General features: G+C 45.3%; 1 protein-coding gene across 2 annotated transcripts in view; it reads right to left on the bottom strand.

Annotated features, from left to right (window-relative positions):
* Positions 1-22469, bottom strand: part of KCND3 (potassium voltage-gated channel subfamily D member 3) — an 86547-nt gene that overhangs the window by 20204 nt on the left and 43874 nt on the right. For both annotated transcript variants that reach the window (XM_042833720.1, XM_042833721.1), the window contains exon 2: positions 2375-2537. In XM_042833720.1, coding sequence (XP_042689654.1) covers positions 2375-2537 — 163 coding nt within the window. The remainder of the gene's footprint in view (positions 1-2374; positions 2538-22469) is intronic.

Below are 22469 nucleotides of genomic sequence, written 5' to 3'. Positions count from 1 at the left end.
GTAGTTGGATGTGAGAGCTGCTCTGCAGTACACTTTTGCCCACGTAGCCCTTTTCTTGCCTAAACTGGGGGCTTCAGTTCTTGTCTGGAAATGTATTGCTTATGGGATGAAATTAGAAGGCTTTCTCAAGGCTTCTGCCGTACAGTGCCTGTTCTCATGGGATCAGAGGGCGCCAGGTAATAAACAAAATGAATCTGATGGACTGAGAAATTAGAGTCCTCAAGGGCGTTTTGACTGCAGATCTGAAACCAAGCACTGTAATTCTCATGTTTTGTATTCCCGGAAGAAGGTGGCTTCAGTTTCAGCCCCACGGAATGCCCTGCTGTAGCCAGGCTGATCCCTCTGTGATCATCGGCCATTCCAGTGTCTGGGCTTGGTTTGTGGATCTCTTAAAGAATAAATGCACCTCAGAAAGGGTTTTCCACAGTGCTTTAGCCTTTACCTTGCTTCCTCTCCCTCCGCACAAATGTGAGGAGCATACTTCATTGTGCAAGAGGCCCCTGCTGGAGCTCTTGTGGTGACCTGGTTTGATTTTGGTCTTACCCCAATGCAGGTGGAGTCTGCTCAAGGCAGATGACCCTCACTGGACTTCTGACAGTTTCAGAGTCCAGAACATTGCAGCAAACCTTAGGAGAGCCACTTGCCCTTCTGGGATGTTGCTGCACCCAGCTCTCTGGCCATGTTTATTCTTTTTACAGCTATATTTTTGTCAATCTTTCAGCCACGCACTTCTTTACTGTCCCACTCGGGTGGGAGTAACATTGTCATTTGGGGTTGTTAATTGCACAGTCTCTAACTTGTTAGCAATAGGCTGTTTGGGTTTTCTTATTGCTGGTAAAGAGCAGCATGCCCTGCAGCTGCTCCTGGCTGCTCTGCCTTCTCTCTCTGTGGTAGAAAGGCACGAGCAGCCGTCCTCAGACCAGCACCAGACACACTGCAAGCTGAGTGCAGCGAGGGAGGCACCAGCACTACCTGAATTACAAAGTCATGCAATTGTCAAGCCTGTTAAGTGTCAAATTCTCCTTTAAAACCAGAGGCTGTGACATTTGGTGAAGAACGGCATCACTTCAATGTCAGGAAGGTCTATTCTTAGCACGGCAGTGAAAAAGGGGAAAAAAAAAAAGTCTTTGGGAGAAGAAAAAACCAACACGATTTTACTGAAGTGAACCTTGTCAGACATGATCAATTTGTCTCCCATTCAGAGTGACCTGGTCCTTGCTGCCTTCCAGAGAACAAACCTTGATGACACAGCACAATAAATTAAGATTGCCAGATCTCCCCGTAATTAATTTTCTTGCAGTGCAGGTTTGGCAAGGAATAATTTACCTCCGAGCTGACTAAATCACTGCTGGTGGTGGCTTTGTTTCGCTCTCTGCTCTTCCCCCTTTCTTTTCAAGGAACCTTTCTCCTTGGCTGCTGTAACAACCACCCCCATCCCCTTACTCACACCCCAGCCTTCAGCTCTCAGCATCCCCCTCCAACTGGACGCTCTTGTAATGCTTTTGGCTCAATTATTTCTCACTGGACAACTTCATCTGAGTTCATGCCAGCAGCAGAATGATCCGTAGCCTGGGCAGCATTCAGACTCGCCACAGCTACGATTCTTGGAATCAGTGCTTTGGAAGAAGTTCAGTTTATAATAATAACATAATCTAATCCTCAATTAAAAGAGAAAAAGAATTTATTTAGCACGCTGGGAACTTAGGAAAGATGTCTGTGCTACTTCTTCAAAGCTGTGTGTCCTCAACTCTGCTTATAACGAGCTGGGGGATGTATTCAAGGACTGAGAAAGCGCAGTGAGCTGTATCCAGCCGTCCTGAAAAAGCCACGTAAATGTCTTTGTGACTTTAATTAGATGGGGACAGAGTTCTAACTATTACTAAACTTCTATTCCCACAGAAGAAATTTAATCACTGCAGGTTGATGCTGGAACAAGGCTGTTACCAAAGCAGATTCTGCTCTCGCCTGTGTACGTCCTGACCATCCCCAGAGAGACGGCCGGCCGCCTGCTGCTGGCTTGTTGGCTCTCTTTAGTATTCATGCAGTGAAATTCATGTGAAAATTAGTCACACTTCTGACTTGAGAAAACTTTCTCAGCCCAGAAATTAATCTGATATCAGGGGAATTAGAAATTCAGATGGGGGGAATTATACACTGCTTGTCAATATAGCGGACCTTATAAAAGCCGCAATCCATCATATCTGCATCAGCCTTGGTCTTACGCTTCCTTGCCATCATTTGGAATGTGGTCCAAGGAATAAAGGAAAAAGTGAACCGGGATACAACAGAGCACTGATCTGGAGCTGTTTTTGGAGCTGTTTTGCAATGTCACCCGTGGTTGTGTGCATGCCGTGTGCCCAGCAGAGCTGCTTACCTTCTGCGCCCGGCGCTTGTCAGCACGCTGGTTCTGGTGGTAGATGCGGCTGAAATTGGAGACGATGACAGGAACGGGCAGAGCGATGACCAGCACCCCGCTCAGCGAGCAGATGGAGCCGAAGATCTTCCCAGCAATGGTCTTGGGCACCATGTCGCCGTAGCTGGGGAGAAACACACATAAGGGGAGGTTCCCCCTTCAGACCCGTGCAATGGCTCCCAAAGCCTTTTCAGGTTCTGTGAGCAGCACTGTGAGCATCCAGACAGCAAAGCTTAGACAAGCAACAGATCCCATACGTTGTTGACCCTGCAGTGGCCTCTCAGGGTGCTCTGATGATAACTTGAGCTAAACCAATGGAGGTTGCCTGCAGAATGATGTGAGCTGCTGAGCACAACAACTCGCAGCCCTGCTCTGTTAGCACCCACCTCCCTGTGTAAATGAGCCCTAACAACTCTGTGTGTCTGCCTGGGACCAGGTTCATATATTTTCATTCCCTGTATCAAGCTGCGAATGAGGACTGATTTACACTTCTGTTTCTGAACGCCCCAGTTCCCTTAGAAGGGAAGGTTCATTCAAAGCCTGAGTTCAGGAATAGATGAATCCTCAGGAATAAATCCAAGTGAAAAATGTTCAAACTTCTGTGCAGTCTGACCCAGCAATCTTTTCATTGACTGTTGTAACTTGTATGCTAAATACTGCCAGCAGAATCAGAGGTGAAAGAGCCCTTTTTGTGCAGATAGAAGATTGTGCTGATTTTTATTTTGCAAATTACAAAAGTTTTCTGCAGGAGTTTGATACTAAAGCTTTGATATCAGCTTTAAGTAGAGAAATCCAATGTGCTTTGTACTGTGGCCACTCACTAGTGCAATGGGAACGAGCATGGCTGTTGTCCCTCCATAGAACACATGGTGCTGAGTCTGCTCTGAGCCTTGGGTATGTGCCTGGCTGCCCTGACTCACTGGGTGCTGTGTGACGGCAAAGGTAATTGGGGTTTTGACGTCTGATTTACAGTTTGGCCTGATAGAATCCCTGTGTGGCATCCCAGGTGATGGAGCCTCTTAATTGTGACCAACTGCACCTCACAGCCCAGCTCCTGATAGCCAGGTGGGCACTAGAGGTTGGCAGTACAGATATTGCTGCCCTGAGCTCAGCTTGTGCAATGGAAACCTCCATTGGAGGCTCATTCTCCTCTGCAGTTAGCCCTCTACGAGGGACTTCAAAGTTCTCTTCTGCAAATGGCTGATGGGCACATGGAAACCCATTCAGAAAGTGGAGGTTCGATCTGATCGTGTAGCAAACAGCTCCCTTGGAGCCTGATGCCCCCAGAGTACGGCAGGAGCACGATTCTCACAGACACTGACTGAATTCACTGGCCTTGAAGCCTTCAGTGAGCCGTTTAGTAGGTGTTTTATTTTAAGAAAAAAGAAAAAAATAGGTTTGGCACTGAAATGGCCACCTGCAAACCACTGGAGTGCATGGATTCCCACAGCGCCTCTGTGGCTCAGGAGGTCAGGCTGTGCTGCTGCCCCACTGCAAGCACTGCTGAAGTTCTGTAGGAAGCAGGAAAACAGTGCTAGAAGTAAAGGCTGGAACCTTCGAGCAGCAACGAGAGGCTTCTCTATGCTATCAGATGGCATTTGGGATTTCTTTGGGATATTTCGGAGTTAGATGGAGCAAATATTGAAAAGCAAAGTGATTTATAGCAGGGGCTTTATTTTTCAGACATTGCTCGTGAAAGCTTAATTGTTCCAAGCAGAATCCTTCTGCATTCACCTGCACTCACTGCACTAAAACCCCTCGCGATACCACAAATCAATAACGTGCTATTTATGTCTGTTAACTTTCTAGCTGCTGCTGCTTTATGCCAAGATAGTTTTGAAGCTCTTGCCAAGTGACAAGGTCTTCTACCTCATTTAACACTGTTCTAAAAAAATCTTTCTCCATTTTTCCTGCTGCCCCTTAACACAATAGGGCTGAAAATTAATCATATGCCTCAAACATGATCTTGGTGACCTGGAGTACTGAGAGAAAGCCTTCCAGTGCATTTGTACAAAGTATAATGATCAGCGTTTGGCTCACAGTCTCGTTGAGTTTTCTCCTTACACCCAAGGCTGAGTTTCCTCATTACTTGTGACTTCAGAGCAGATGCTTTAAACACCCTCAGGGAAGATCTGGGAATACGGAGAAGGATTTTTCTGTGAGGCTGCAGAAGTTTGCTTGCAAAACCATTATGAGAGATACGGCGATGAGAAATCTGGCACTGGTTGGAGCAGGTGGCACAGGCGTGGGAGTGAGAATTTCTCCTCCCAGTGCCAACTCCTCCGCATCTGCTGCAGAATTACCTGCAGAGGGATCACTGTTGGCTGGGGCTCTGGGCTGTATGGGGCACATTGCAGCAGCGTTCTCTGGCTTTGCTGGGCTACTGACCTACAAGGGAAGTGTCAGCGGCAGTGGGACACGTCCCAGCTCTGTGAGCAGAGCGCAGTGCTGCTGTGCTTTGGTGACTTGGGCCCATTTTTAGATGACCCATTCTTAAAAAGAAAAATTCATTCAGACCTTCAAGGTTTCTGGGTTAGCTCCAGGTGTGCATTCCTTTCGGCACTGTTGCCATGCTGGGCTTGGAGTTCATGCATTACTCTGACATCTGCAGGGCCATTTTTTTTTTGTTTTTCTTTGTATATTCTCCATGTCTTTTAATAAGGGAAGAGGAACAAGGTGGAATACAAAGCTGTGGCAGTGTGCAGACCTGAACTGCATTTGATGAGTGCTGCCAGGGGTGGCTTGGGGCCGGCAGCAACTGCACTGCATCTCATCCTGTTGAGGAAGGTGTTTGTGTGAACATCAGTGGCCTGCCTTTAACTGGGGCTGGGCTGGGGCTTGGATGGAATCAGTAACTGCTCATATTGCTATACAGGTGGCTTCTGCAGTGTTAATTACTGAGTGACAATTTGTTTTTGTCCTGAATAGTACACAGTATTAATAGCACAGGGCATCTTTATAACACAGAATCACAGAACTGTAGGGGTTGGAAGGGACCTCCAGAGATCATTGAGTCCAACCCCCCTGCCAAAGCAGGTTCCCTACACCAAAGACAGTGCCAAATAATCTCAAGTATTGGATTTCTGTTAGCACTAATTGAGCATTTTTAAACCCAAACTTTACTTTTAATGGAATGGAAGAACCCAACTTTGCCATTCTTTTCTTTAGTACGTGGCAACTTTTCACCTAAGAAAATTCTACAGAAAGTGTGTTTTAAGTAATTCATCAATAATATTCATCATTAGAGCAGTAAGATGTTAGAAGAGCGAGGTAATGATTAACATTCAGGGGGTCTAACAGGATGCTCGAGTCTTTAATGCAAGCAACAGAGGCCACAAATTCAACAGATTTTCCTGTGACCTTTCGTAAATCACATCAGCTTTTTGGACCTCAGTTCCCCGTTGCTGAAATGGCATTTGGTTGCCTGCTCTGCCCTCCAGGTTGGGTGAGGTTGTAAATGCCCCAAGCCCTGAGGGCAGCCAGCAGAACCCCAAGTGCTGCTGCGTTACCAGTGTTAATAATGCAAGGCATTGCAGAGAAAGCTGGAGGCAACAGCTTGCACATGGCTGTGGGCACATCTAGAGATAAAGGCTGAGAATTGGCTAGGTTTGAAGTGGAACATGCCTAGAGGTAAACATATTTTCTGTTTATTTTGCCAGAAATGCAGTTGGATGGCAGCAGATTGGCCAGCTTGCAGCTGCTGAATTGGTCGTTCTGCTCACTGCCTGTGCTGTGCTGCACCTGCGGCCGTGTGCTGCTGCTCACAGAGGTGTGCGACCCGCAGGTGCTCTGCAACTTCAGCATGGTTACCCCATGTTTAACATGGCAGGGCTGCTCCCCTTCTTGGTGTTCCTTCACAGCAGCGTTTCCTTCCCAGGCAGCTCTGTGAGCACCGAGGCTCACACCCACAGTCCGCGTGGTGTAAAATTCAAGTGAAGCCTCCCAGCAAACAAACAAGAAGCAACGCGTTAGGAAAGCACTCCTAAGTGCTCAGTCTGTAGGCTGGAAAAGGCTGTGAGTATAGAGCATCAATATTTTATTTATTTGTTTTGGGACGTCTTTGTTCTTGGAGTATAAAAGGGGTTATGTGGCATGCACTCTAATTAGCAGCTATTAGCCCTGGCAGCATAATGCGCTGCTGTTTTTCTCTCTGTCAATGAAGAAAATGTTTTCAGATAGAGGTCACTGCTTCTGAGCTCTGGTTTTAGCAGCAGAGGTGCCTGGACGCCGCTTAGCTCCTCCAGCTGGAGACAGCAATAAATAAGGTGCTGAACAGCTCATCAAATGACTCACTCTAAAAATAGACTCTCAGCAGCATTTCTGGTGATCTCTTCTCTCTGTGCGATGCTCACAGCCCTACAAACAGGGATTTGTAGTAAGAAACAGCACTGTGGGGACAGTGAAGGAGCTTTGCAGAGGATGCTCTTTTCCAGCAGCCCCTCCATTATGCCAGCTTTCCAGGCAGTGTGGATGTCAGGCATGTGCCTGGGGAGGGCCTTAATGTTCATAAAATATTATTATTGTACAGTTATTGTTTCTGCTGGTTCCTGTGATGTAGAAGAGATAAGAGTACAGTTGCTGTTTGGTAAGCCTGTATCCCAACACCTCTCTTGGCAAAGCTGCTTCACATCATTTTGCCTCGTACCAGCATTAACAGCTCTCTGAGAGTTTCTTTCTCTCCAACCTTTTGCCCAGTGCTCTAAGGTCAAAAAGTCAGTTTCCCTCAAGCTCTTACCTTCTGCTTTTAGGACAATAAGGACAGAATAACAATGCAATGTTTTGCATTGTGGAAATGATTTGGAACGTCTTTTACATGAGAGAATAAAGTATGGAATTAGCATGTAGCTTCCCAGGTACTGCAAGTAAATCATTCTGTCCTTCTTTGATTTGCACAAAGGGGAAAAACGTCTAAAATACAGCCAGAAAGCCTCAGTTGCATTGTGAGGCTGTGTGTCGTATTTGACAGCTCAGAGGAGCTGATGTCCCTCTGTTTAATAGGTACAAGTCCAAGGTAATTATGCTAATGTTTCTTTGAACCTCCAGTGAAATAATGATCGTGTCACTTCCAATGATGCAATGAAAACAAAGGCAAGTATTATTCATTCCTTCCTTGTTTTTGCCCATGAGAAATGAACAGGGGTTTAACAGCTACAACGCAGGGCTGGTGCCAGTCAGATCTTCCCTTCAGGGTTTCATTCCCTTTTCCTCTGCCCCGTTCTTGGTTTCATGTGCCCTGCTGGATGTAACCCATCAAAACCAGAGCTCACTTGTGCCACGTTCCTCCCCAGCAGTGTTTATCCTGTCACCTATTCCAGATCTCTAAAGGTGCTATTGCCATTTTCAGCGTATCCCTTCAGAGCTGTCTCAGACAAGTGCTGTGTAATTAGTTAATATGGGCATGATATTTCCAAAGCATGAAGTTGTTTGGAAATTGTTTGGTGGACGCAGACCTTGGGGTGTCAGTGAGGACAGCGTGGCGCATCTCATGTCAGCTTTTCCAGCCTCCGACACGCAGGCAGGGTGCAATGCACTGCTGAGCACCTGAGCAGCCAACATGCGAGGACTGTGAGCAGGCTGTCGAGTGACAGACTGGAATGGCAGTCTGCTGTGTCTGGGGAAGTGCAGAGTGATTTCATGCTAGGCTTCTCTTACATTAAATATACTTATTTTCTGCCTTGTTTTGAGCTGGGCAGCTCCCCAGCTGGGTATTCAACTTCTGTGATATTTGGCTTGCTTTTTTATGCTACTGCTTTCTTTTTCTCTAGCATATTTTAGTTGTTAATGTTTACACGGATGCTCTCATCCTCCCTGGATATCCTGCTGAAATTACATCCAGCAGCCAAGCTGTGAGGGGCTGTGTTCTGTAGATGCCTATCAGGGCTTAGGACAGGAGCTCATCTGCAGCACTCAGGCTGGTTTGGGCTTTGTGAAGAGTTGTGGTCAGCATTTGCTTAGTGGGAGGCTCTGACATCGTGCTGATTGATAACTGTTGATGCTGTTAAGCCCTTTTCTCATTCTAATGAGAGTGAACGTGCAATGAAATGAGAAGACAGGGCATCTCAAACTGAGAGGGATTCCTTACAGTGCCACAAGCTGTTTTGTAGGAACTACTGGTTCAAGATAACTGTGGGGAACTTGCTAGAGTCAAGAAAGGACTGGTCAGTGGCAGTTTTGTCAGCACTGAGACTGTGTGCATACTTTAGTCAACACTGAAAATAATTGCTCTGACGAGTTGCAAGTTCTGCTGCTTCTCTACCAGTAGGAGTGAGGAAGAAGGGCAGGTTGTTCCCTAATGGCTTGCACTGAGCACGGGGGGGATTTCTGCCCCTGGACAGCCCACACCAGCCCTCCTCAAAGCCATATTGAGGCCTTAGGTGGACTTGGGTCAGTTGTAGCCTGCCCACTGCTGTACTTGCTCCAGAACTATGACCCAACTGTGGAGGTCTTTGGTAGCATCTGGTGGCACAAACGTTCCTTACAACAGCAGCGTTCTCTGCCTAAAGCAACAGGAATGTTTATGTAGACTCAGGAATAAACTGAGTCAGTTATTGAATACACAGAGTGTTAAGAATACTTAATATATGCACACACTGGTTCCATTTATTCTCCTTGGCTTGGATCGACTTCTCAGCCTGTAGGCTGTTAAAACAGATGGTCTGAATTTGGGTAACATTCAGACCTTGAGTTTAAGCTAAAACTAGAATTCCACTGGCGAGGAAAGTAGGTCAGAAAGCTAAAGCCCCTACTCCTACATTGATGAAAGGCTTCTAATCAAGTGTTCTCTATTGCCATTCATTAAAAGGAGCAGGAGAAGGAATGTCAGAGACCTGAGAAGAAAGGGCTGCAATGAGAGCACGAGCACCCACTCCTGCAAGGGCCCTGCACCCACCACTGCCTTCTGCTGAGCTGGGGCAGCTGCAGCACAGACATTTATTTCTACACGGGGCCCTGAGCGGCTGCATCTCCTGCCTTGGCTGCAGGGGTGCTGGGAGAGCTGCTTTGCATATCCCCTATTAGCACCTTCACGCTAATAATCTCTTCCACACTATTTCTGTCATCCACCTGACTCAGATTCTGTAACTTCATTGCCTCTGGAAATCGTGGCTTGCACCATACCTGACACTTTCTGCCAGCAATTTCTTTGCTCTTTCAAACATGTGCCAGCTGTTTAAAACCCCTTCATTGTAGCCAGCAGGGATTATTCACAGCAAATGGGGAACATGTTCCAGCTAATGCAGGCCCCAGTTCAGCACACTGCTTCAGCCCTTGCTTAATATTAAGCACATAATTATTTCCTGTTCACTGAGAAGATGATACCACAGTTGTTCAGATACCTTTTGAAACGTTACTAAGATGAATTTGTTCTTTGTGCTTTGCAAATCCAAGCTGTCACTACTCCTCTCTTTCCCTCCAGACTCCTGCTGGAAATTGCATTCTCTGAATGGAGAAGTGCTTGCATCTCTGCCTTCTTAGACCTAATGGCAGAGAGCTTCTGTTGGCTCTCCTCAATGACAGACCTGGGGCTCTTTGGCTGTCATTACCAAAGCAGAAGGTGACAGGAGTAGGAAGTGAAGCCTGGAACTTCCCATTGGCCTGTGCAACTCAGAACTCATGCAGGGTGGTTGTCTACTCCTTAACAGGAATAGCACTTTGCTGTGTCACCACATCTTATCAAAGAATATATGCTTTATATATATATGTATTTTTTTTTGTATGATATCTCGCTTTTCTGTACAGCCACCTCACAGAACCTAAATTGCTGCTCCACAAAAAGGAACACAGAATCTGCTGATTTGACAGTTGTAGAGAGAAGAAGGAATTGACTTCGGTGAAGAACCAGCACAGGGAGATCTGTATTTCCCTTTGCAGAAAATGCCCCCATCTTAACCTCCACACCTCACTGTCAGTAATGGATGTTCTCTTGGCTCTGTTCCCTTTGGTTCTCACAAAGCCAGAAGTGACCTCAGTTTTCTTTTTCCTCAAGCGCCATCGAGCAGCCAAGCTGTCCCCTGTGCTTCTGATCCTCCACTCTCTGTCAGTCCTGAGGATGCAGGGATGCCCCAAGAGCCCCCACAGAGCTTGGTGTGGCTGCTGGGTGCTGGTTGTATTGTGACAGTGGGGACTTTTTGTCATACATGAACAATAAAAAACCCTTGGGTTCTTTCTTTCCTGATAACACATCCACCCCTGGCTGTGTATCTCCAGACAGAAGATTTTTCCCTGATGGGGAAAGTATGATGTTATATCTACAGACTCCTGTTGCCTTGGTAATTCAAGCTTTTCACCCTGAAACTAACAGATTGCTCGTCTTCGGTCAATATTTAATTTAATTTAAATTCTAATGTGGGCACTCAAACTTAGCAGTGAGAATCAGGCCGTGCAGCAGTGCGGGGCTCCCCTTGGCCCTGAGAGCACACAGCAGCAGGCGGTGCCTGCGATGGGGCTCTGCTCCTTTTTTATTTATGGGTTTCTTTTCATGCCACAGGTGCTGCAGGAAGCCTGCAGTGCTGCTCAGGGTGCTGTGAGCATGGGAGGATGGCAGCATGCTGAGCAGAGTTATTGGGAGCACATCTAGTTATGATGCAGCACTGTGGTCATCTTCCTGGTATTCCAATTGTTTGCAATTTGTCTGCAGATGAGCAGAGGTGCATTTTATCCAACAGAGAATTAAGGGCGTTTAAATAATGTGGAACAACAGCTTTGCAGGCACCTGTTAGTGAAATGATCCCTTCACCTTGGATTTTCTTACTGGGACCCAAAACAACACCTTGAACCTTTCTGTTTCTCACCACCACAGAGCACAAAGGATGCTCAGGAAATAGAGGAGACTGAGCGTGTCTGTGTGTGAGAAGCCCTGGGTGCAGCTGCACGTGAGCAACTTTGTGAGAAGTGTTTTTTGTTTCAATGGAAAATAAAACATCCCAGATTAAGGTATTGTTTGGTTTTGGTTTTTTTTTTCTGACTACAGATGCTGAAGGCCTTTAACTTACTTCATTCGTTATCAACTCGAGAAGAATCCTCATGTTATTGGGAGTGAAAACCTCGTACAATTACCTGATAGCGGAATCAATTCTTTTTTAGCACATGAAAACCCTCTGAAAAAAGAAAGCTCACTGGAAATCTGCAGGCTGGACTGAGTGGTTGGGATGCTGTGCACTCAGGCTTCTCTCCTCATCGCTGGGCTGAAGGCTCCCTGCTCTCAAGTTCTTAACTCCGGTGTCAACTTATAAGCAATGTTGGGTTTCTGCTTTCATGTTATCCTCGCCTGTTTCTTTTCTGTCTTTTTAAGCAGCTTGAGCGTCCGTGCTGAGCCGTGTCACATTCAAAACGATACACATACTGTGCATTTTAATGAGCTGCTAACAGTGATTATAGAAAAAGCAATCTCAGAGATATTTTACCAAGTCAAAGAGGGGGGCCGGGGCGCTGGGGAAGCCTATGGGGAATTAATTAGCTTTTTAAGAACTGGCTTTTTGAAAGCCTCAGCTTCTGGAACAGTAGAACTTGGAACTGGAAATAGTTTCAAAGGGTTGAAGGAGTGAACAGGAGTTTGTTGTAGTGGAGAACTGCATGTCCCAGCACTCTGCAGGTCAGTAAATGGACGCAGAACTGTTCCCACACCAAAACCCCTTGGGGAAAACAACATTGCACTGCCCTCACCACCTGCAGGGCGAGCAGAGAGGGACCAGAGCCTCGTCCATCTCCCTCCACTCTGCCTGTGACAGAGTGCTGTGGCAGCTCTGTGCAATGGGCAGAACTGCAGCCTTGCACGTCCTTTGGAGTCAGGAGCCTCGGGTTCTGTGCTGCTTGGTTTGGGGTGCAGCACTCAGACCTGCCCACCCCAGCTCACCCTGCAGCAAGGAGCGGCCAATGCTCTCCATCTGGAGGCGGCTGTCTTTGTGTGGAGCTTCTCTTGCTGCAGCATTTGAAGCTTTGCCTCCGCGTGGAGGTGGCAGCTCATCAGCACTGGCTAAAATGACAGATGCACAGCCAACCTATTGCTCACAGTTCCTGCAGGATGGCTTTTTGGCTGCTTTTGTAAGAGTAAAGCTGTTTTAATTTTGATCCTCTCCTTAGAAGTTTGGTTTCTTTAATTATATTTAAGCGCCCAAGCTCCTCTTTAAATAATAGTCTGAATTATTTTATATTAAAGAATAGCTATGATTCTGTAAATTTGCATAGAATTACTCTTCTTGATCAAAAGTTCTGTTTCAACAGCCTTGCAATTATGATCAAATATTGAAGTGTATAAAGTAAGTTGGGTTTGTTGGAGTGAGAGACGTGCCACAGGTGAAAGGTACGTTGTGTGTCTAAAAGATAACGAGCTGTGTGCTCCTCTGTCCATCCTATTAGCTCTGTGAAATAGAGGCCTTAATGAACGCAATTCAGCAAATATATCTGCTTAAAAATAATGGTGGAGGAAAGTCAGATTGTGGTGTAGGAAAGTCAGATCATGGTGTAGGAAAGTCAGATCGTTTAAGCCAATGGAAAGTTCCATCAGGATGCTGGTGGGTTTTACGCTGATCTCATGAATGTTTCCCATTTCTGCAGATGTAAAATGCTGTGTGAGGGCTGGTTTTCTACATACACACTCCTGTCCATTCCAAATACACATTATCTAGTAACACAGCATTTGTCATCAAACAGTGAGGTATGAAAGGGATTAGAAATGCTTTTGGATCAGGCAAGTGTTGTGACTGAGAGGCATTTCAGGGCTAGAAGAACAAGATGAGCATCGTCAGCTCAGCAGCAGTGCTCTCATAGTGCTCAGCATAGCCTCTGTGTCTCCTGCTGCCCAACGTCAGGTTTGATGCATTCTCATTCACACTCATAGGAGTTGGAAGCCAAATGTGGGAAGGCTGTCCCCAGAACTGGTGCCCAGCTCTTCTCAGCAGAGCTGGGGTGCTCCCCCTGCATTGCAGAAGGCTGCTGGTGTGGGCGTGCTGTATTCCGCCTTCCTTGAGATACTTAATGACTCCTTCTCCACCCCCCCACCTCTTTTAATGCAAAGTGTGCTCCAGAAAGGGCTGTGATATGGTTGCAGAACTGCTATGCTATCTCTATTCATCATGCTTTCATTTGCTCCTGTGATGTGAAGAGCAGCTGTGGCTAGCTAGCTCTGTGCTTTACTGCAAGCTGGATGACTTCAGTGTTGCTTCCTCAGTGTTCCTTCTGCTTTCTTTTCTACAAATACATTTGGGTTCTTTGGAAGCCTTTAGGTCTCTTCCCCTCATTTTGTTACTCCATAGTAAACAAAAATAACTGAAAAACCCCATGAAATGTGGCAGGGCAGCAAAAAATGGCTGCAAAAGACAGTAAAAACGAAGAGCTTTTCTTTATGCTAGCTGCTCTTCTGCCTTCTCCAAACAAGTGCCTTATTAAAAGAAAACTGATGAGCTTTAAACAACACATAGCAATCCAAACTCCATTCTATTGGAGCAGGATAGATGAATGGGAGAAAAAATCCTTGTTTCCCTGGCTGTGCCCTGTGCAACAACAGCAGTGTGTACACACACAGGTACCCCACGCTGCTTCCAGGGCAGAAGTGTGCCATGAGGAAACAGCATCCCCTCCGAGGGCAGCTGGTGCCCAGGTTCTGGCCGGGACACCTTTCCTCTTCTCTGCCCCTCTGGGTTGGTTTTCATTTGGAGGACCTGCAGTTTAAGCTCCAGGATCCATCTTTATCTGCATTTTAGAATATCTTATACATTTGCTCCTCTAAGAATGTGTTAATATTAATAATGCGTAGATAATTTTTCTGAGTAAGAAATCAAATTCACCTACATGCTGCCAGATCTACGCCTCCAGGGAAGTGTTCTGAGTCTAGAGCTGGCTGAATAATTCTGTTCTATTTCAGACTCCTCTTTCTTCAAAGGCAGACTAAGGGACCACGTTCCCAAATATCAGTTTCTCTTGAAATGTTTTGGATTTGTTAGAAAAAAAAAAAAAATATATATATATATATATATATATATATACAAACCATAAACTTTTAACTGAAAGCAACAAAAGCCAATTGGCAGCATAGGCTTATTTGTGGGTACTTCCATTTCCCTTGTCTGTATTTGATTAAGACTGCTGCGGGTTTAATGTGATTTCTCTCCTAAATAGAACAAAAAAAACAAGAAGAAAAATAGCCCTGCATGAAGCTCCCTGTTATTTTCCTCACCACTGGAGTATTTTATCATTCTGAGCAAAAATTAACTGGAGCTGTCCAAGTTTGCCAGTGATTGATAGTGTCACCGTATGTGTTACTAGTCAAAACTTGTTTTCTCCTTCTTCACTCCTCCGGGATTCAGGTGGGCTCTTTGCCAAAGCACGACGTTCCCTGCTGTGCAATTTGCAAAGCCAGCTGCACCAGCCGTGCTGTCACATGGAGCAGCACAGCAGCTTTGGGACACAGGGATGTGGCTCTGGGCAGCCTGGTCTGCTGGTTGGCAACCCTGCACGTAGCAGGGGGTTGTAATGAGATGATGATCGTGGTGCTTTTCAACCCAGGCCGTTCTGATTCTATGACTGCAGCCGTGTGTGTAGGGGTGTGCAATGCATGCTTTGCTTTAGCTCTGAGCTTCAGGGTTGTGTTCTGATGTATTTGCTGCAAGACCGTGCAGCATGCACAGTATTTTCCCTCCCTAGCAGTGCTCAGAAAGTTGATGTTGAACTTTTGGCTTCTCATCTCCCAGATGAGAAAGCAGAAGGCTTGCAATGAAAATGAACTTGTTAATGAAAATTATTAGCACACAAAGGCACCGAAAGTCGCCAAAATCCAACCCCGCTTTGCTTCCTGAAGTCTGTTTAAGTACTGCATGAATAACACAGACTGCAGGAATAAATCATTGTGGTCTGCATGCTGGGACAAAGCTGAAGAATGGTTCTTGTCTCTGCAGGTGCCTTTAGCTTATATTTTATGCATTTGACCAGCCCCATCTTTATGCCCTTACATAAGTATTTCAGGAAAAACAGAAGCCTGGATTGTCCGTTCTGTGTTCTGTAAACGACACAGTGAAATTTCCATGTTACACTTCACAGTAGTAAATCTTTTGTCTAGTCCTAGATCTAGGACTAAATCTAAGCCCTCTGTCTGGCCCTTCCCATCGCTATGTGCAGAGAAGGTAAATTCACAGCTTCCCTGTCAGCAGATGTTATTTCCTAATTCCCTTTCTGTCTTAGAAAACTTTTCTGCATTATTTATACAATCAGAGATTCAAGCCCACATCTTCTGCAGAAGTTCTCTTTCCTTTCTTCCCCAGATCAGCAGAGGTTGTGATTTGCACACTGCATTTCCCCTCAGTTTCTATTTTCTCTAAGATGTTACAGGAAGATGCATGCAGAGGAGCCTGCGTTTCTGACTTTCTGCCTGCGGTATCTTTTTCTTCTCATTGCCACCTTGAAAAGTTGAGCTTTTCCCTATAGGTATCAGACTTGGAATAGTGAATCTGAGTTGATGCCTTCACAGAAACACTTGACTATGAAATCATTCTCTTTTGCAATGACTGATTTGCTGCACTTCCTCCAGGTACAAACCACCTCACACGGCATTATTTGCATTCATCCATGGCACTGGTACCAGCAGGCTCATTTCCCAAGGTGATTTTGCCAACAAACAAACAAAACCAAGCCAAAACAAAACATAAAGGCTGCAAAACAAACAGGAGCCCAGATCTGCAGCGTGCGTTTTCACTCCTGTTTTCCCCATAGAAAAAGGAGAGATGTCAGAACTCAAACGTCTCACAATATGTTCTGCAAAAGCAGTGCAGCGTGCCACTTGGATCTGTCAGCATTTCATATTGTGTCTGGCAACGAGGCTGCTGCCCCTTTTCCTTGCAGATTGGTACGACAGCTGTAAGAACCATACAAAGTGATGCAAGTTATGAGCAGTTCTTACCAGGCTGGCTGAGGAATCAGGTAGGGGAACAACATGCACCAGAACTTTGTTTCTTACTGGTATTTTTGGTTGGCTTTGTTTTGTTTTGTTTTGTTTCAATTTGTTTTCTTGTATAAATGGCAAACAGACCAGATTTTGAACTCATTCCGATTTAGAAAAATCTCTGGCTTGACCTTTCTGCTGATTGAATTCAGTACACGGATTTCCTTTGACTTCTGCAAACTTCAAGCTATGTTTTGCTCCTTTTGTGTTCACCGGGCAGATAAGCCCTGCAAACCCAAAGCAGCACCATTCCTCTCCTGCCCAGAGCAGGAGAATAAATACATCTCGCATTTGAATGTTTCTTAGGAGTGCAGAGCCCTGCTTTCTTCTGGCGAGGACGAGAGAGAGGAGTGCAGGACACCATTCCTCAAATTGCTGGGATGTGTGCGTTCAGACTGCAAATACTGAATCACTGTAGCAGGAAATGCAGTTCTTAGTATTCCTTCCCCTGCCCACCCTGCTTACACACGTGCTGGCATCTTGCTGCTGTTTAGAACACGATGATTTCACGTTAGGAATGAATAGGCATTCTTTTATTTCAACAGATCCAGCTCTTTCCTAGTGAAGCCAGCCCGATTCCCGTTGTTGCACTTAATGACTGTGCCTCAGATAATAACACTGCGTGCTGAAACCACGGCGAAGCTCCCGTGGCCGTGCATGTGAGTGCAGTGGGTCTCAGGTTACCTGAGGAAACTGATGTTAAAGTTCTGAATGGCTTTGCAGAGCTCACATGCATCTCACAGGGGCGATGCAGCTTGGTCCGGCCTTCTTTGGATTTATGGGTACGAACCAGTGAGGTTCTGCGATCCATGTTTTATTTATTTAGTGTAATTGTTGTCCTTTGACCAGGAAAACGTCCTGGTCCTTGTCTTTTCTCTGTGCTGTCTCATCTTTAATATCAGAACAGACAGAGTTCCTTGCCTTCCTAATGAAACAGGCTGCTTAAGCACTAAGCCCTGGTAATCCAGTTTATGTTTTCATAACAGTAAATACAATATGAAGATATGCACAGCTTGCTCTTGATGTAAGCAATGAGATCATTACAGCGTCCCTAAATCCTTTTATTTTAAGATTTATTCAGTTGATAAATTTTACGTATTTGTTCTTTATTTGTCATTTGTAGCATGGGCTTTTCCCCAAAGCCAGCTTCTCATATCTTCCACCACGCCAGTTTAAGCTTCTTTTTGCCTGAAGATTTATTGGCACGAGGGACATAGAGATGTCATCTACGGTATGTTAAAGCTGCAAGCAGATGCTCTGAGGGATGTGACTTTTGACCCTTCCTGTGACCTTGGACAGCCTGACTAAGCTCTTTCCTCCACGCTTCCCCCGCCTAAAACTGGGGAGATATTATTTCTTTTCCTCTAATCCTCAGCATTTTCTCTTGCTCTTTATATAAGGGACTCGGCTGTTTGCACTGACATGGTGTCCAGTGTGCAATTTCATAATCATTATTTACACTTCGATTAAGCATTCATATCATTCAGAAGATGGCATTAATAATATCAAAATGCCATTTTATACAATATTTAAGATCAGAATTTCTTATTGGAAATCAATGAGAACTTCTTGCTGAAAATCAATGACCTGAATGTCCCTTGTTATGTAAGAAGTATCTATATTTATCAGCGCTGATAAAAGATGCTGTGCTGATCTCTGTTTATGGCTCATACAGAATTCTGTGATACTCTTCTCAGGGACAACCCGTCAGCTCTCGGTCTGTGCCAATATCGCTCAGATTTAAGACAGAATCTGGAGACAGAAGGCTTGATCTCCCATTAACAGACCCCTCCCATGGGATGCTTTGTCATTAGACTTCAGCCCTTACACAAGACGCTCCGTTAACTAGAAAGGTTTGTTCCTCGTCAAGTCCTACATGGCTCAAGGTGACTGAGCAATTCCCTACTGGAGCGGATCTGTTCAGAATAGAACTTTATCAGTTAGCCAGAGCTGGGTCAGGGAGATTCTATTCCTAGTCCTGCAGTGACTTACCCTGCTGGAAATCATTTAACACCTCTTGCACCTCAGTTTATCCCAGATAAACTCAGAGGCTGTGTCAGGTGTTCAATGCCACTGAATGCAGAGGTCTGTGTGAGCGTCTCTTCGGTCTGTAATAAATCTGCACGCATTGCGTGTGATGTAAAACATTTCTTCTTTCAAATCGCAGAGGGATGGGGGCTCTGTTTGATGAGTTCAAAATGTGGTGTTTGTCTTGAAGTTTTTATACATATGCATACATATCCCATAGCTAATTTAGCCTGGGGTGTAATCAGTAAAAAATTGCACGGTAACCTCATCACCTTTAAGCATTCTAGTGGGAAAATATGCAGCACCAGCAGGATTTCAGATTAAAGATGTTAAAAAAACTCCTTTCATCTGTGCTTTCTTCCTCATTACGAGTTTGCTCGTAAGTATTTGCCAAATAAAAAAGGAGAAACAGGTAAAAGTTAATACTATACAATTAATTCCCCTTGAATCTTCCCAGAAGGTTCACCTTAGCTTAATTTAATATCCCCCCCATTCTCCCAGGCCATCTGCTTGGCTGAGATGCAAAATAAATGTGTACAGTTGGATGTTATTTATCATGCAAGCCTTGGAGGTGACAAAAGCTTGCAGGAAAGGTTTGCTCACTGACCCAGCAAGGCAGGAGTTCCTTCAAGAAGCCCTGTGCAATAAAAGGCCCCTGGCTGTCCTAGAAGGCACTTGGAATGATGCAGCAAAGGCAGTGTTAGGGTGCCCAGCTCTGCTTTTGGCTGCTTGAGGCCCCATCAGGCTGTGCTTTGTGATGACATCTCCCAGTCCTGAGGGCTCCTGAGCTGGGACACCAGGAAATTCCCTGCCCCATCATGGGCTGTCGCCAACTTAACTCCCTTACCAACAAACTTTTACCCTTCGCCCTTCCAGAAGGAGTGAAGGTGGATGAGGCTCAACCTGTCAGAGGTGGACAGGAGGTGGATGAGGCTCAACCTGTCAGAGGTGGACAGGAGTGTGGCTTGCAGTAATGGAGTCAGTTGTGTGAAATGCTGAAACCCTGACCTGCTCAGTGCTTGCTGCTGTCGATGCTTTTAGCACTGTTGGTGCTTTTAGGCAGTAGAGAAGTGCTACTTTTGCACTCCTGTGAACCCAGGCTGTCGCTATGACTTCCTGCTCTGTTTTGGACCTGGGCATGTAACAGGGCAGCTGGAGCAGGGGAAAGGCACGCTCTGTGCACAGCTCCATCCTGAGCAAACAGTGAAATGCATGCTCTCAAAGTAACAAAACTTCAAGTAGTTTATTTTTACTAAACACTCACGTTCAAATCACTGGGAGCTGCGAGATTAAGCTAAATGTTGTGTAGACTGTAGGTGTAGCCATATCTCTGGCCCACATCTGATGTGGAGTTTAATGTCTGCAAAGGTCTGAGCAGACATGGCATGATGCTTGCAGTTGTAGCAGCACTGCAGAAATGCAAAGATAACGGATCAGGCAGCTGCAAGGAAAGCTTGCTGCTCTGCTCTCTGTTGCTTGGTGGTTTGGTGTCATTCTCTGGTATTCAACATGAGACGTAGCTTAACAAAGATCAGTTCCTTAATGAAGCAAAATATCAACAAAATCTGTTCTTTGGAGCCTGCTTTGATGTTTCAGATCTCCAGTTTACATCTGGGGGCAGAATAAGTCATTTGGAACTTCATAAGGTTTCTTCCATGGCTGTTTCAGACCTATAAGGTTCCTGAATGTGTTGAAGGGCTGCTTTGACTCGCAGTGACTTTGCAGCAATGTGGCATGTGGTCCCAGCTCTTCATCTGCATTCTCACAGCACATTGAACGTTCTGGATATCTGGGCATTACTTGAGCCTCTAAACTGGAGCTAAACCCTCCAGAAATTGCTATTATGTAAATGCAAAGAACAAAGGTGTTGCAAATAAAGGAGCTGTAAAATCTGTTTTTGCAGCTGCTGTGCTGCAAACGTGTGAAGTGTAAGGAATCTTTGAAAGATCCCCAACTCTTAGTTTTAAATTGGTGAAGCTCTAGTGGGTTTTGTTTGTTTGTTTGTTTTTTGAGAACTTGATTGTTCTTCAAAGCCAACTGTGAAGAGTTGTGCACTGACTGTGTACCAACAAGCATCTTCTGAAGTGCAAAAGTAGGAAGAATCAGATCCCATCACCAGAGATTTTGCAACCAAATGCACACGATTCACGAAGCTGGAAGTATTTTCTATTGCTGTTTTTGAATCTTTGACTTACTTTGAAAGAACTCTGTGCTTGTGTCATTTCATTGAGTTCTGTCGTGGCGTATCGTATCCAATGGGTTTTAGAGTTTGGGGTTTTGTTTTTAGAAGTGCACCAGACTATTCCTCCTGAAATATTCAGCGTAAGCACTGCTGTGACATAATATTTTTCCATAATCACAGCATAATTAACCACGGATAGAAAGCAGAGGAAGATTTTTGCAGTTATTCTGCAGATGCTGTGAAAGTCTCTCTTCGACCCAGCAGCGTTTGGTTCACCATCAGTCAAAGGCCCATCACTCAACATACTTATGGAACCAAAAATAATCGTAATTCTTGAATCTGCACGGACAAGGCTGAGTGTTCTGGTAGAGTCCCTGTGATAAAGTTAGAACTGTTATCCTCTGGACCGTGCCTGGTTGGGAATCGGGGATTTAGGAACCTGGCAGAGGAACCATTTTCCGACTTCATTGTGGCTTTCAAATTGTTATTAATAAAACATAGTGCTATGTCTCAATGCAGAGAGGCCTGAGTCTTAGTACATGCCCTTCCCATTTATTATTTATGCAGGCATTTAACAGCTCTGACATATTTTAGCAGAAGTGCTAGGCAGTTGCTCGCAAACCTGAATTAGCAACAAATAATATTTGATACTTTAAAAGATTCCCCCCCAAATTCTTTTTTACACATACGTAGAAATTATGTTGCCTGTGTTTTTTCTTGCCTATCTTCAACAGCTTTTCCTCTTGCTTTATATTTTGAAGTTATAAATGCCACTTAAATCAGAGAGTGTTAGTGTGCATGTCTATGGACAGATGCTAATTTAATTTATAAATGCAGCAGGGAGTGGGCAAAAGGTGAAGAAATTAATTGTGCCTTCTTATTAGCATATCAGAGGAGTTGACTGCCTCTCCTTGGCTGTTCTCTTCCCTGATGTCTCACACAAACACTGAGGATGCTGCTCCTTCCCTGGGAGCATCGCTGGGCTCCTGCAGTTGGATGCAAGTTCAGTTAGATTTGATCCCTGCTTCCCAAGAGGGAATCAACAGAAAGCAGCCCAGGATTTCCTGAGAAACTTCCATAAGCAAAGATGTGGGCAAGCCAGCAAGGCTTATTGTAGAAGGTCACACCCCTGAGAGCCAGTGAGGAAAGCTAACAACTTCAGGTTTCTGACTGACATCTCTGGTACCCTTGAACACAGTGACAAAGCCCATGTTTTGTCCCTGTAGCAGGTAAAAAATAAATAGAGTAAGACCCCAGGTTCCAGGAATGAAGTCAGGAAGCTCTACGAAGCATTTAAAGAACAAAAGCATTGATTCTGCACCCATGAAGTAAAGGGATTTTTACGGTTGGCTTTGAGGGAAGTAAAAACAAGTCTTGGAACTTGATTACTTCTAATTTTCACAGTGCTGTGAAAAAAAAGATCCGGCTCCTGCAGAAGGAAGTTCCTGTTATCTGCAGGGAACCATTGGTGTGCGCCTGTCTGAAAGTCAAACGGCAAATCCAGACCCGAACCTCAACCTCCCAACCCACGAGGGGATGCACAGACCCCACACTGAGCATAAATGGACGCTCAGCTCCATCTTCCAAGCTGATGGGTTCATTCACAGGGTGAGCCTGGACCTCCTTTTCCAACTCGTTCTGATGGTGGAGGTTACAAACTTGGAAGTAGGTCGCAAAGGACTGGAGAGCTGAAGAACAGCCATCCCTCTGGTGGCTGCCTTGGTGGCCTAGTTCTTGAGCTGCCAGGTCATAGGAGACAGAAAATCACACTAACCACAGGTTGGAAGTGCTCCTGATGAGAGACCCAGGGAGAATCACCATGAATTTTGATGAATATTCCATTATAAATTGCAGCTAACTCCAGATTGAATGTGGACAGGAGGGAGCCCTCAACTTTTAAACCCTGTCTTTGGTCCCTG

This window comes from Centrocercus urophasianus, unplaced genomic scaffold (genome assembly GCF_019232065.1).
Source record: "Centrocercus urophasianus isolate 14NV4802_14NV808 unplaced genomic scaffold, USGS_Curo_1.0 seq_42, whole genome shotgun sequence".
In the NCBI taxonomy this organism is placed as follows: Eukaryota; Metazoa; Chordata; class Aves; order Galliformes; family Phasianidae; genus Centrocercus; species Centrocercus urophasianus.
Note: the sequence above shows the minus strand (reverse complement) of the source record. Positions and strands in the feature narration are given on the sequence as shown.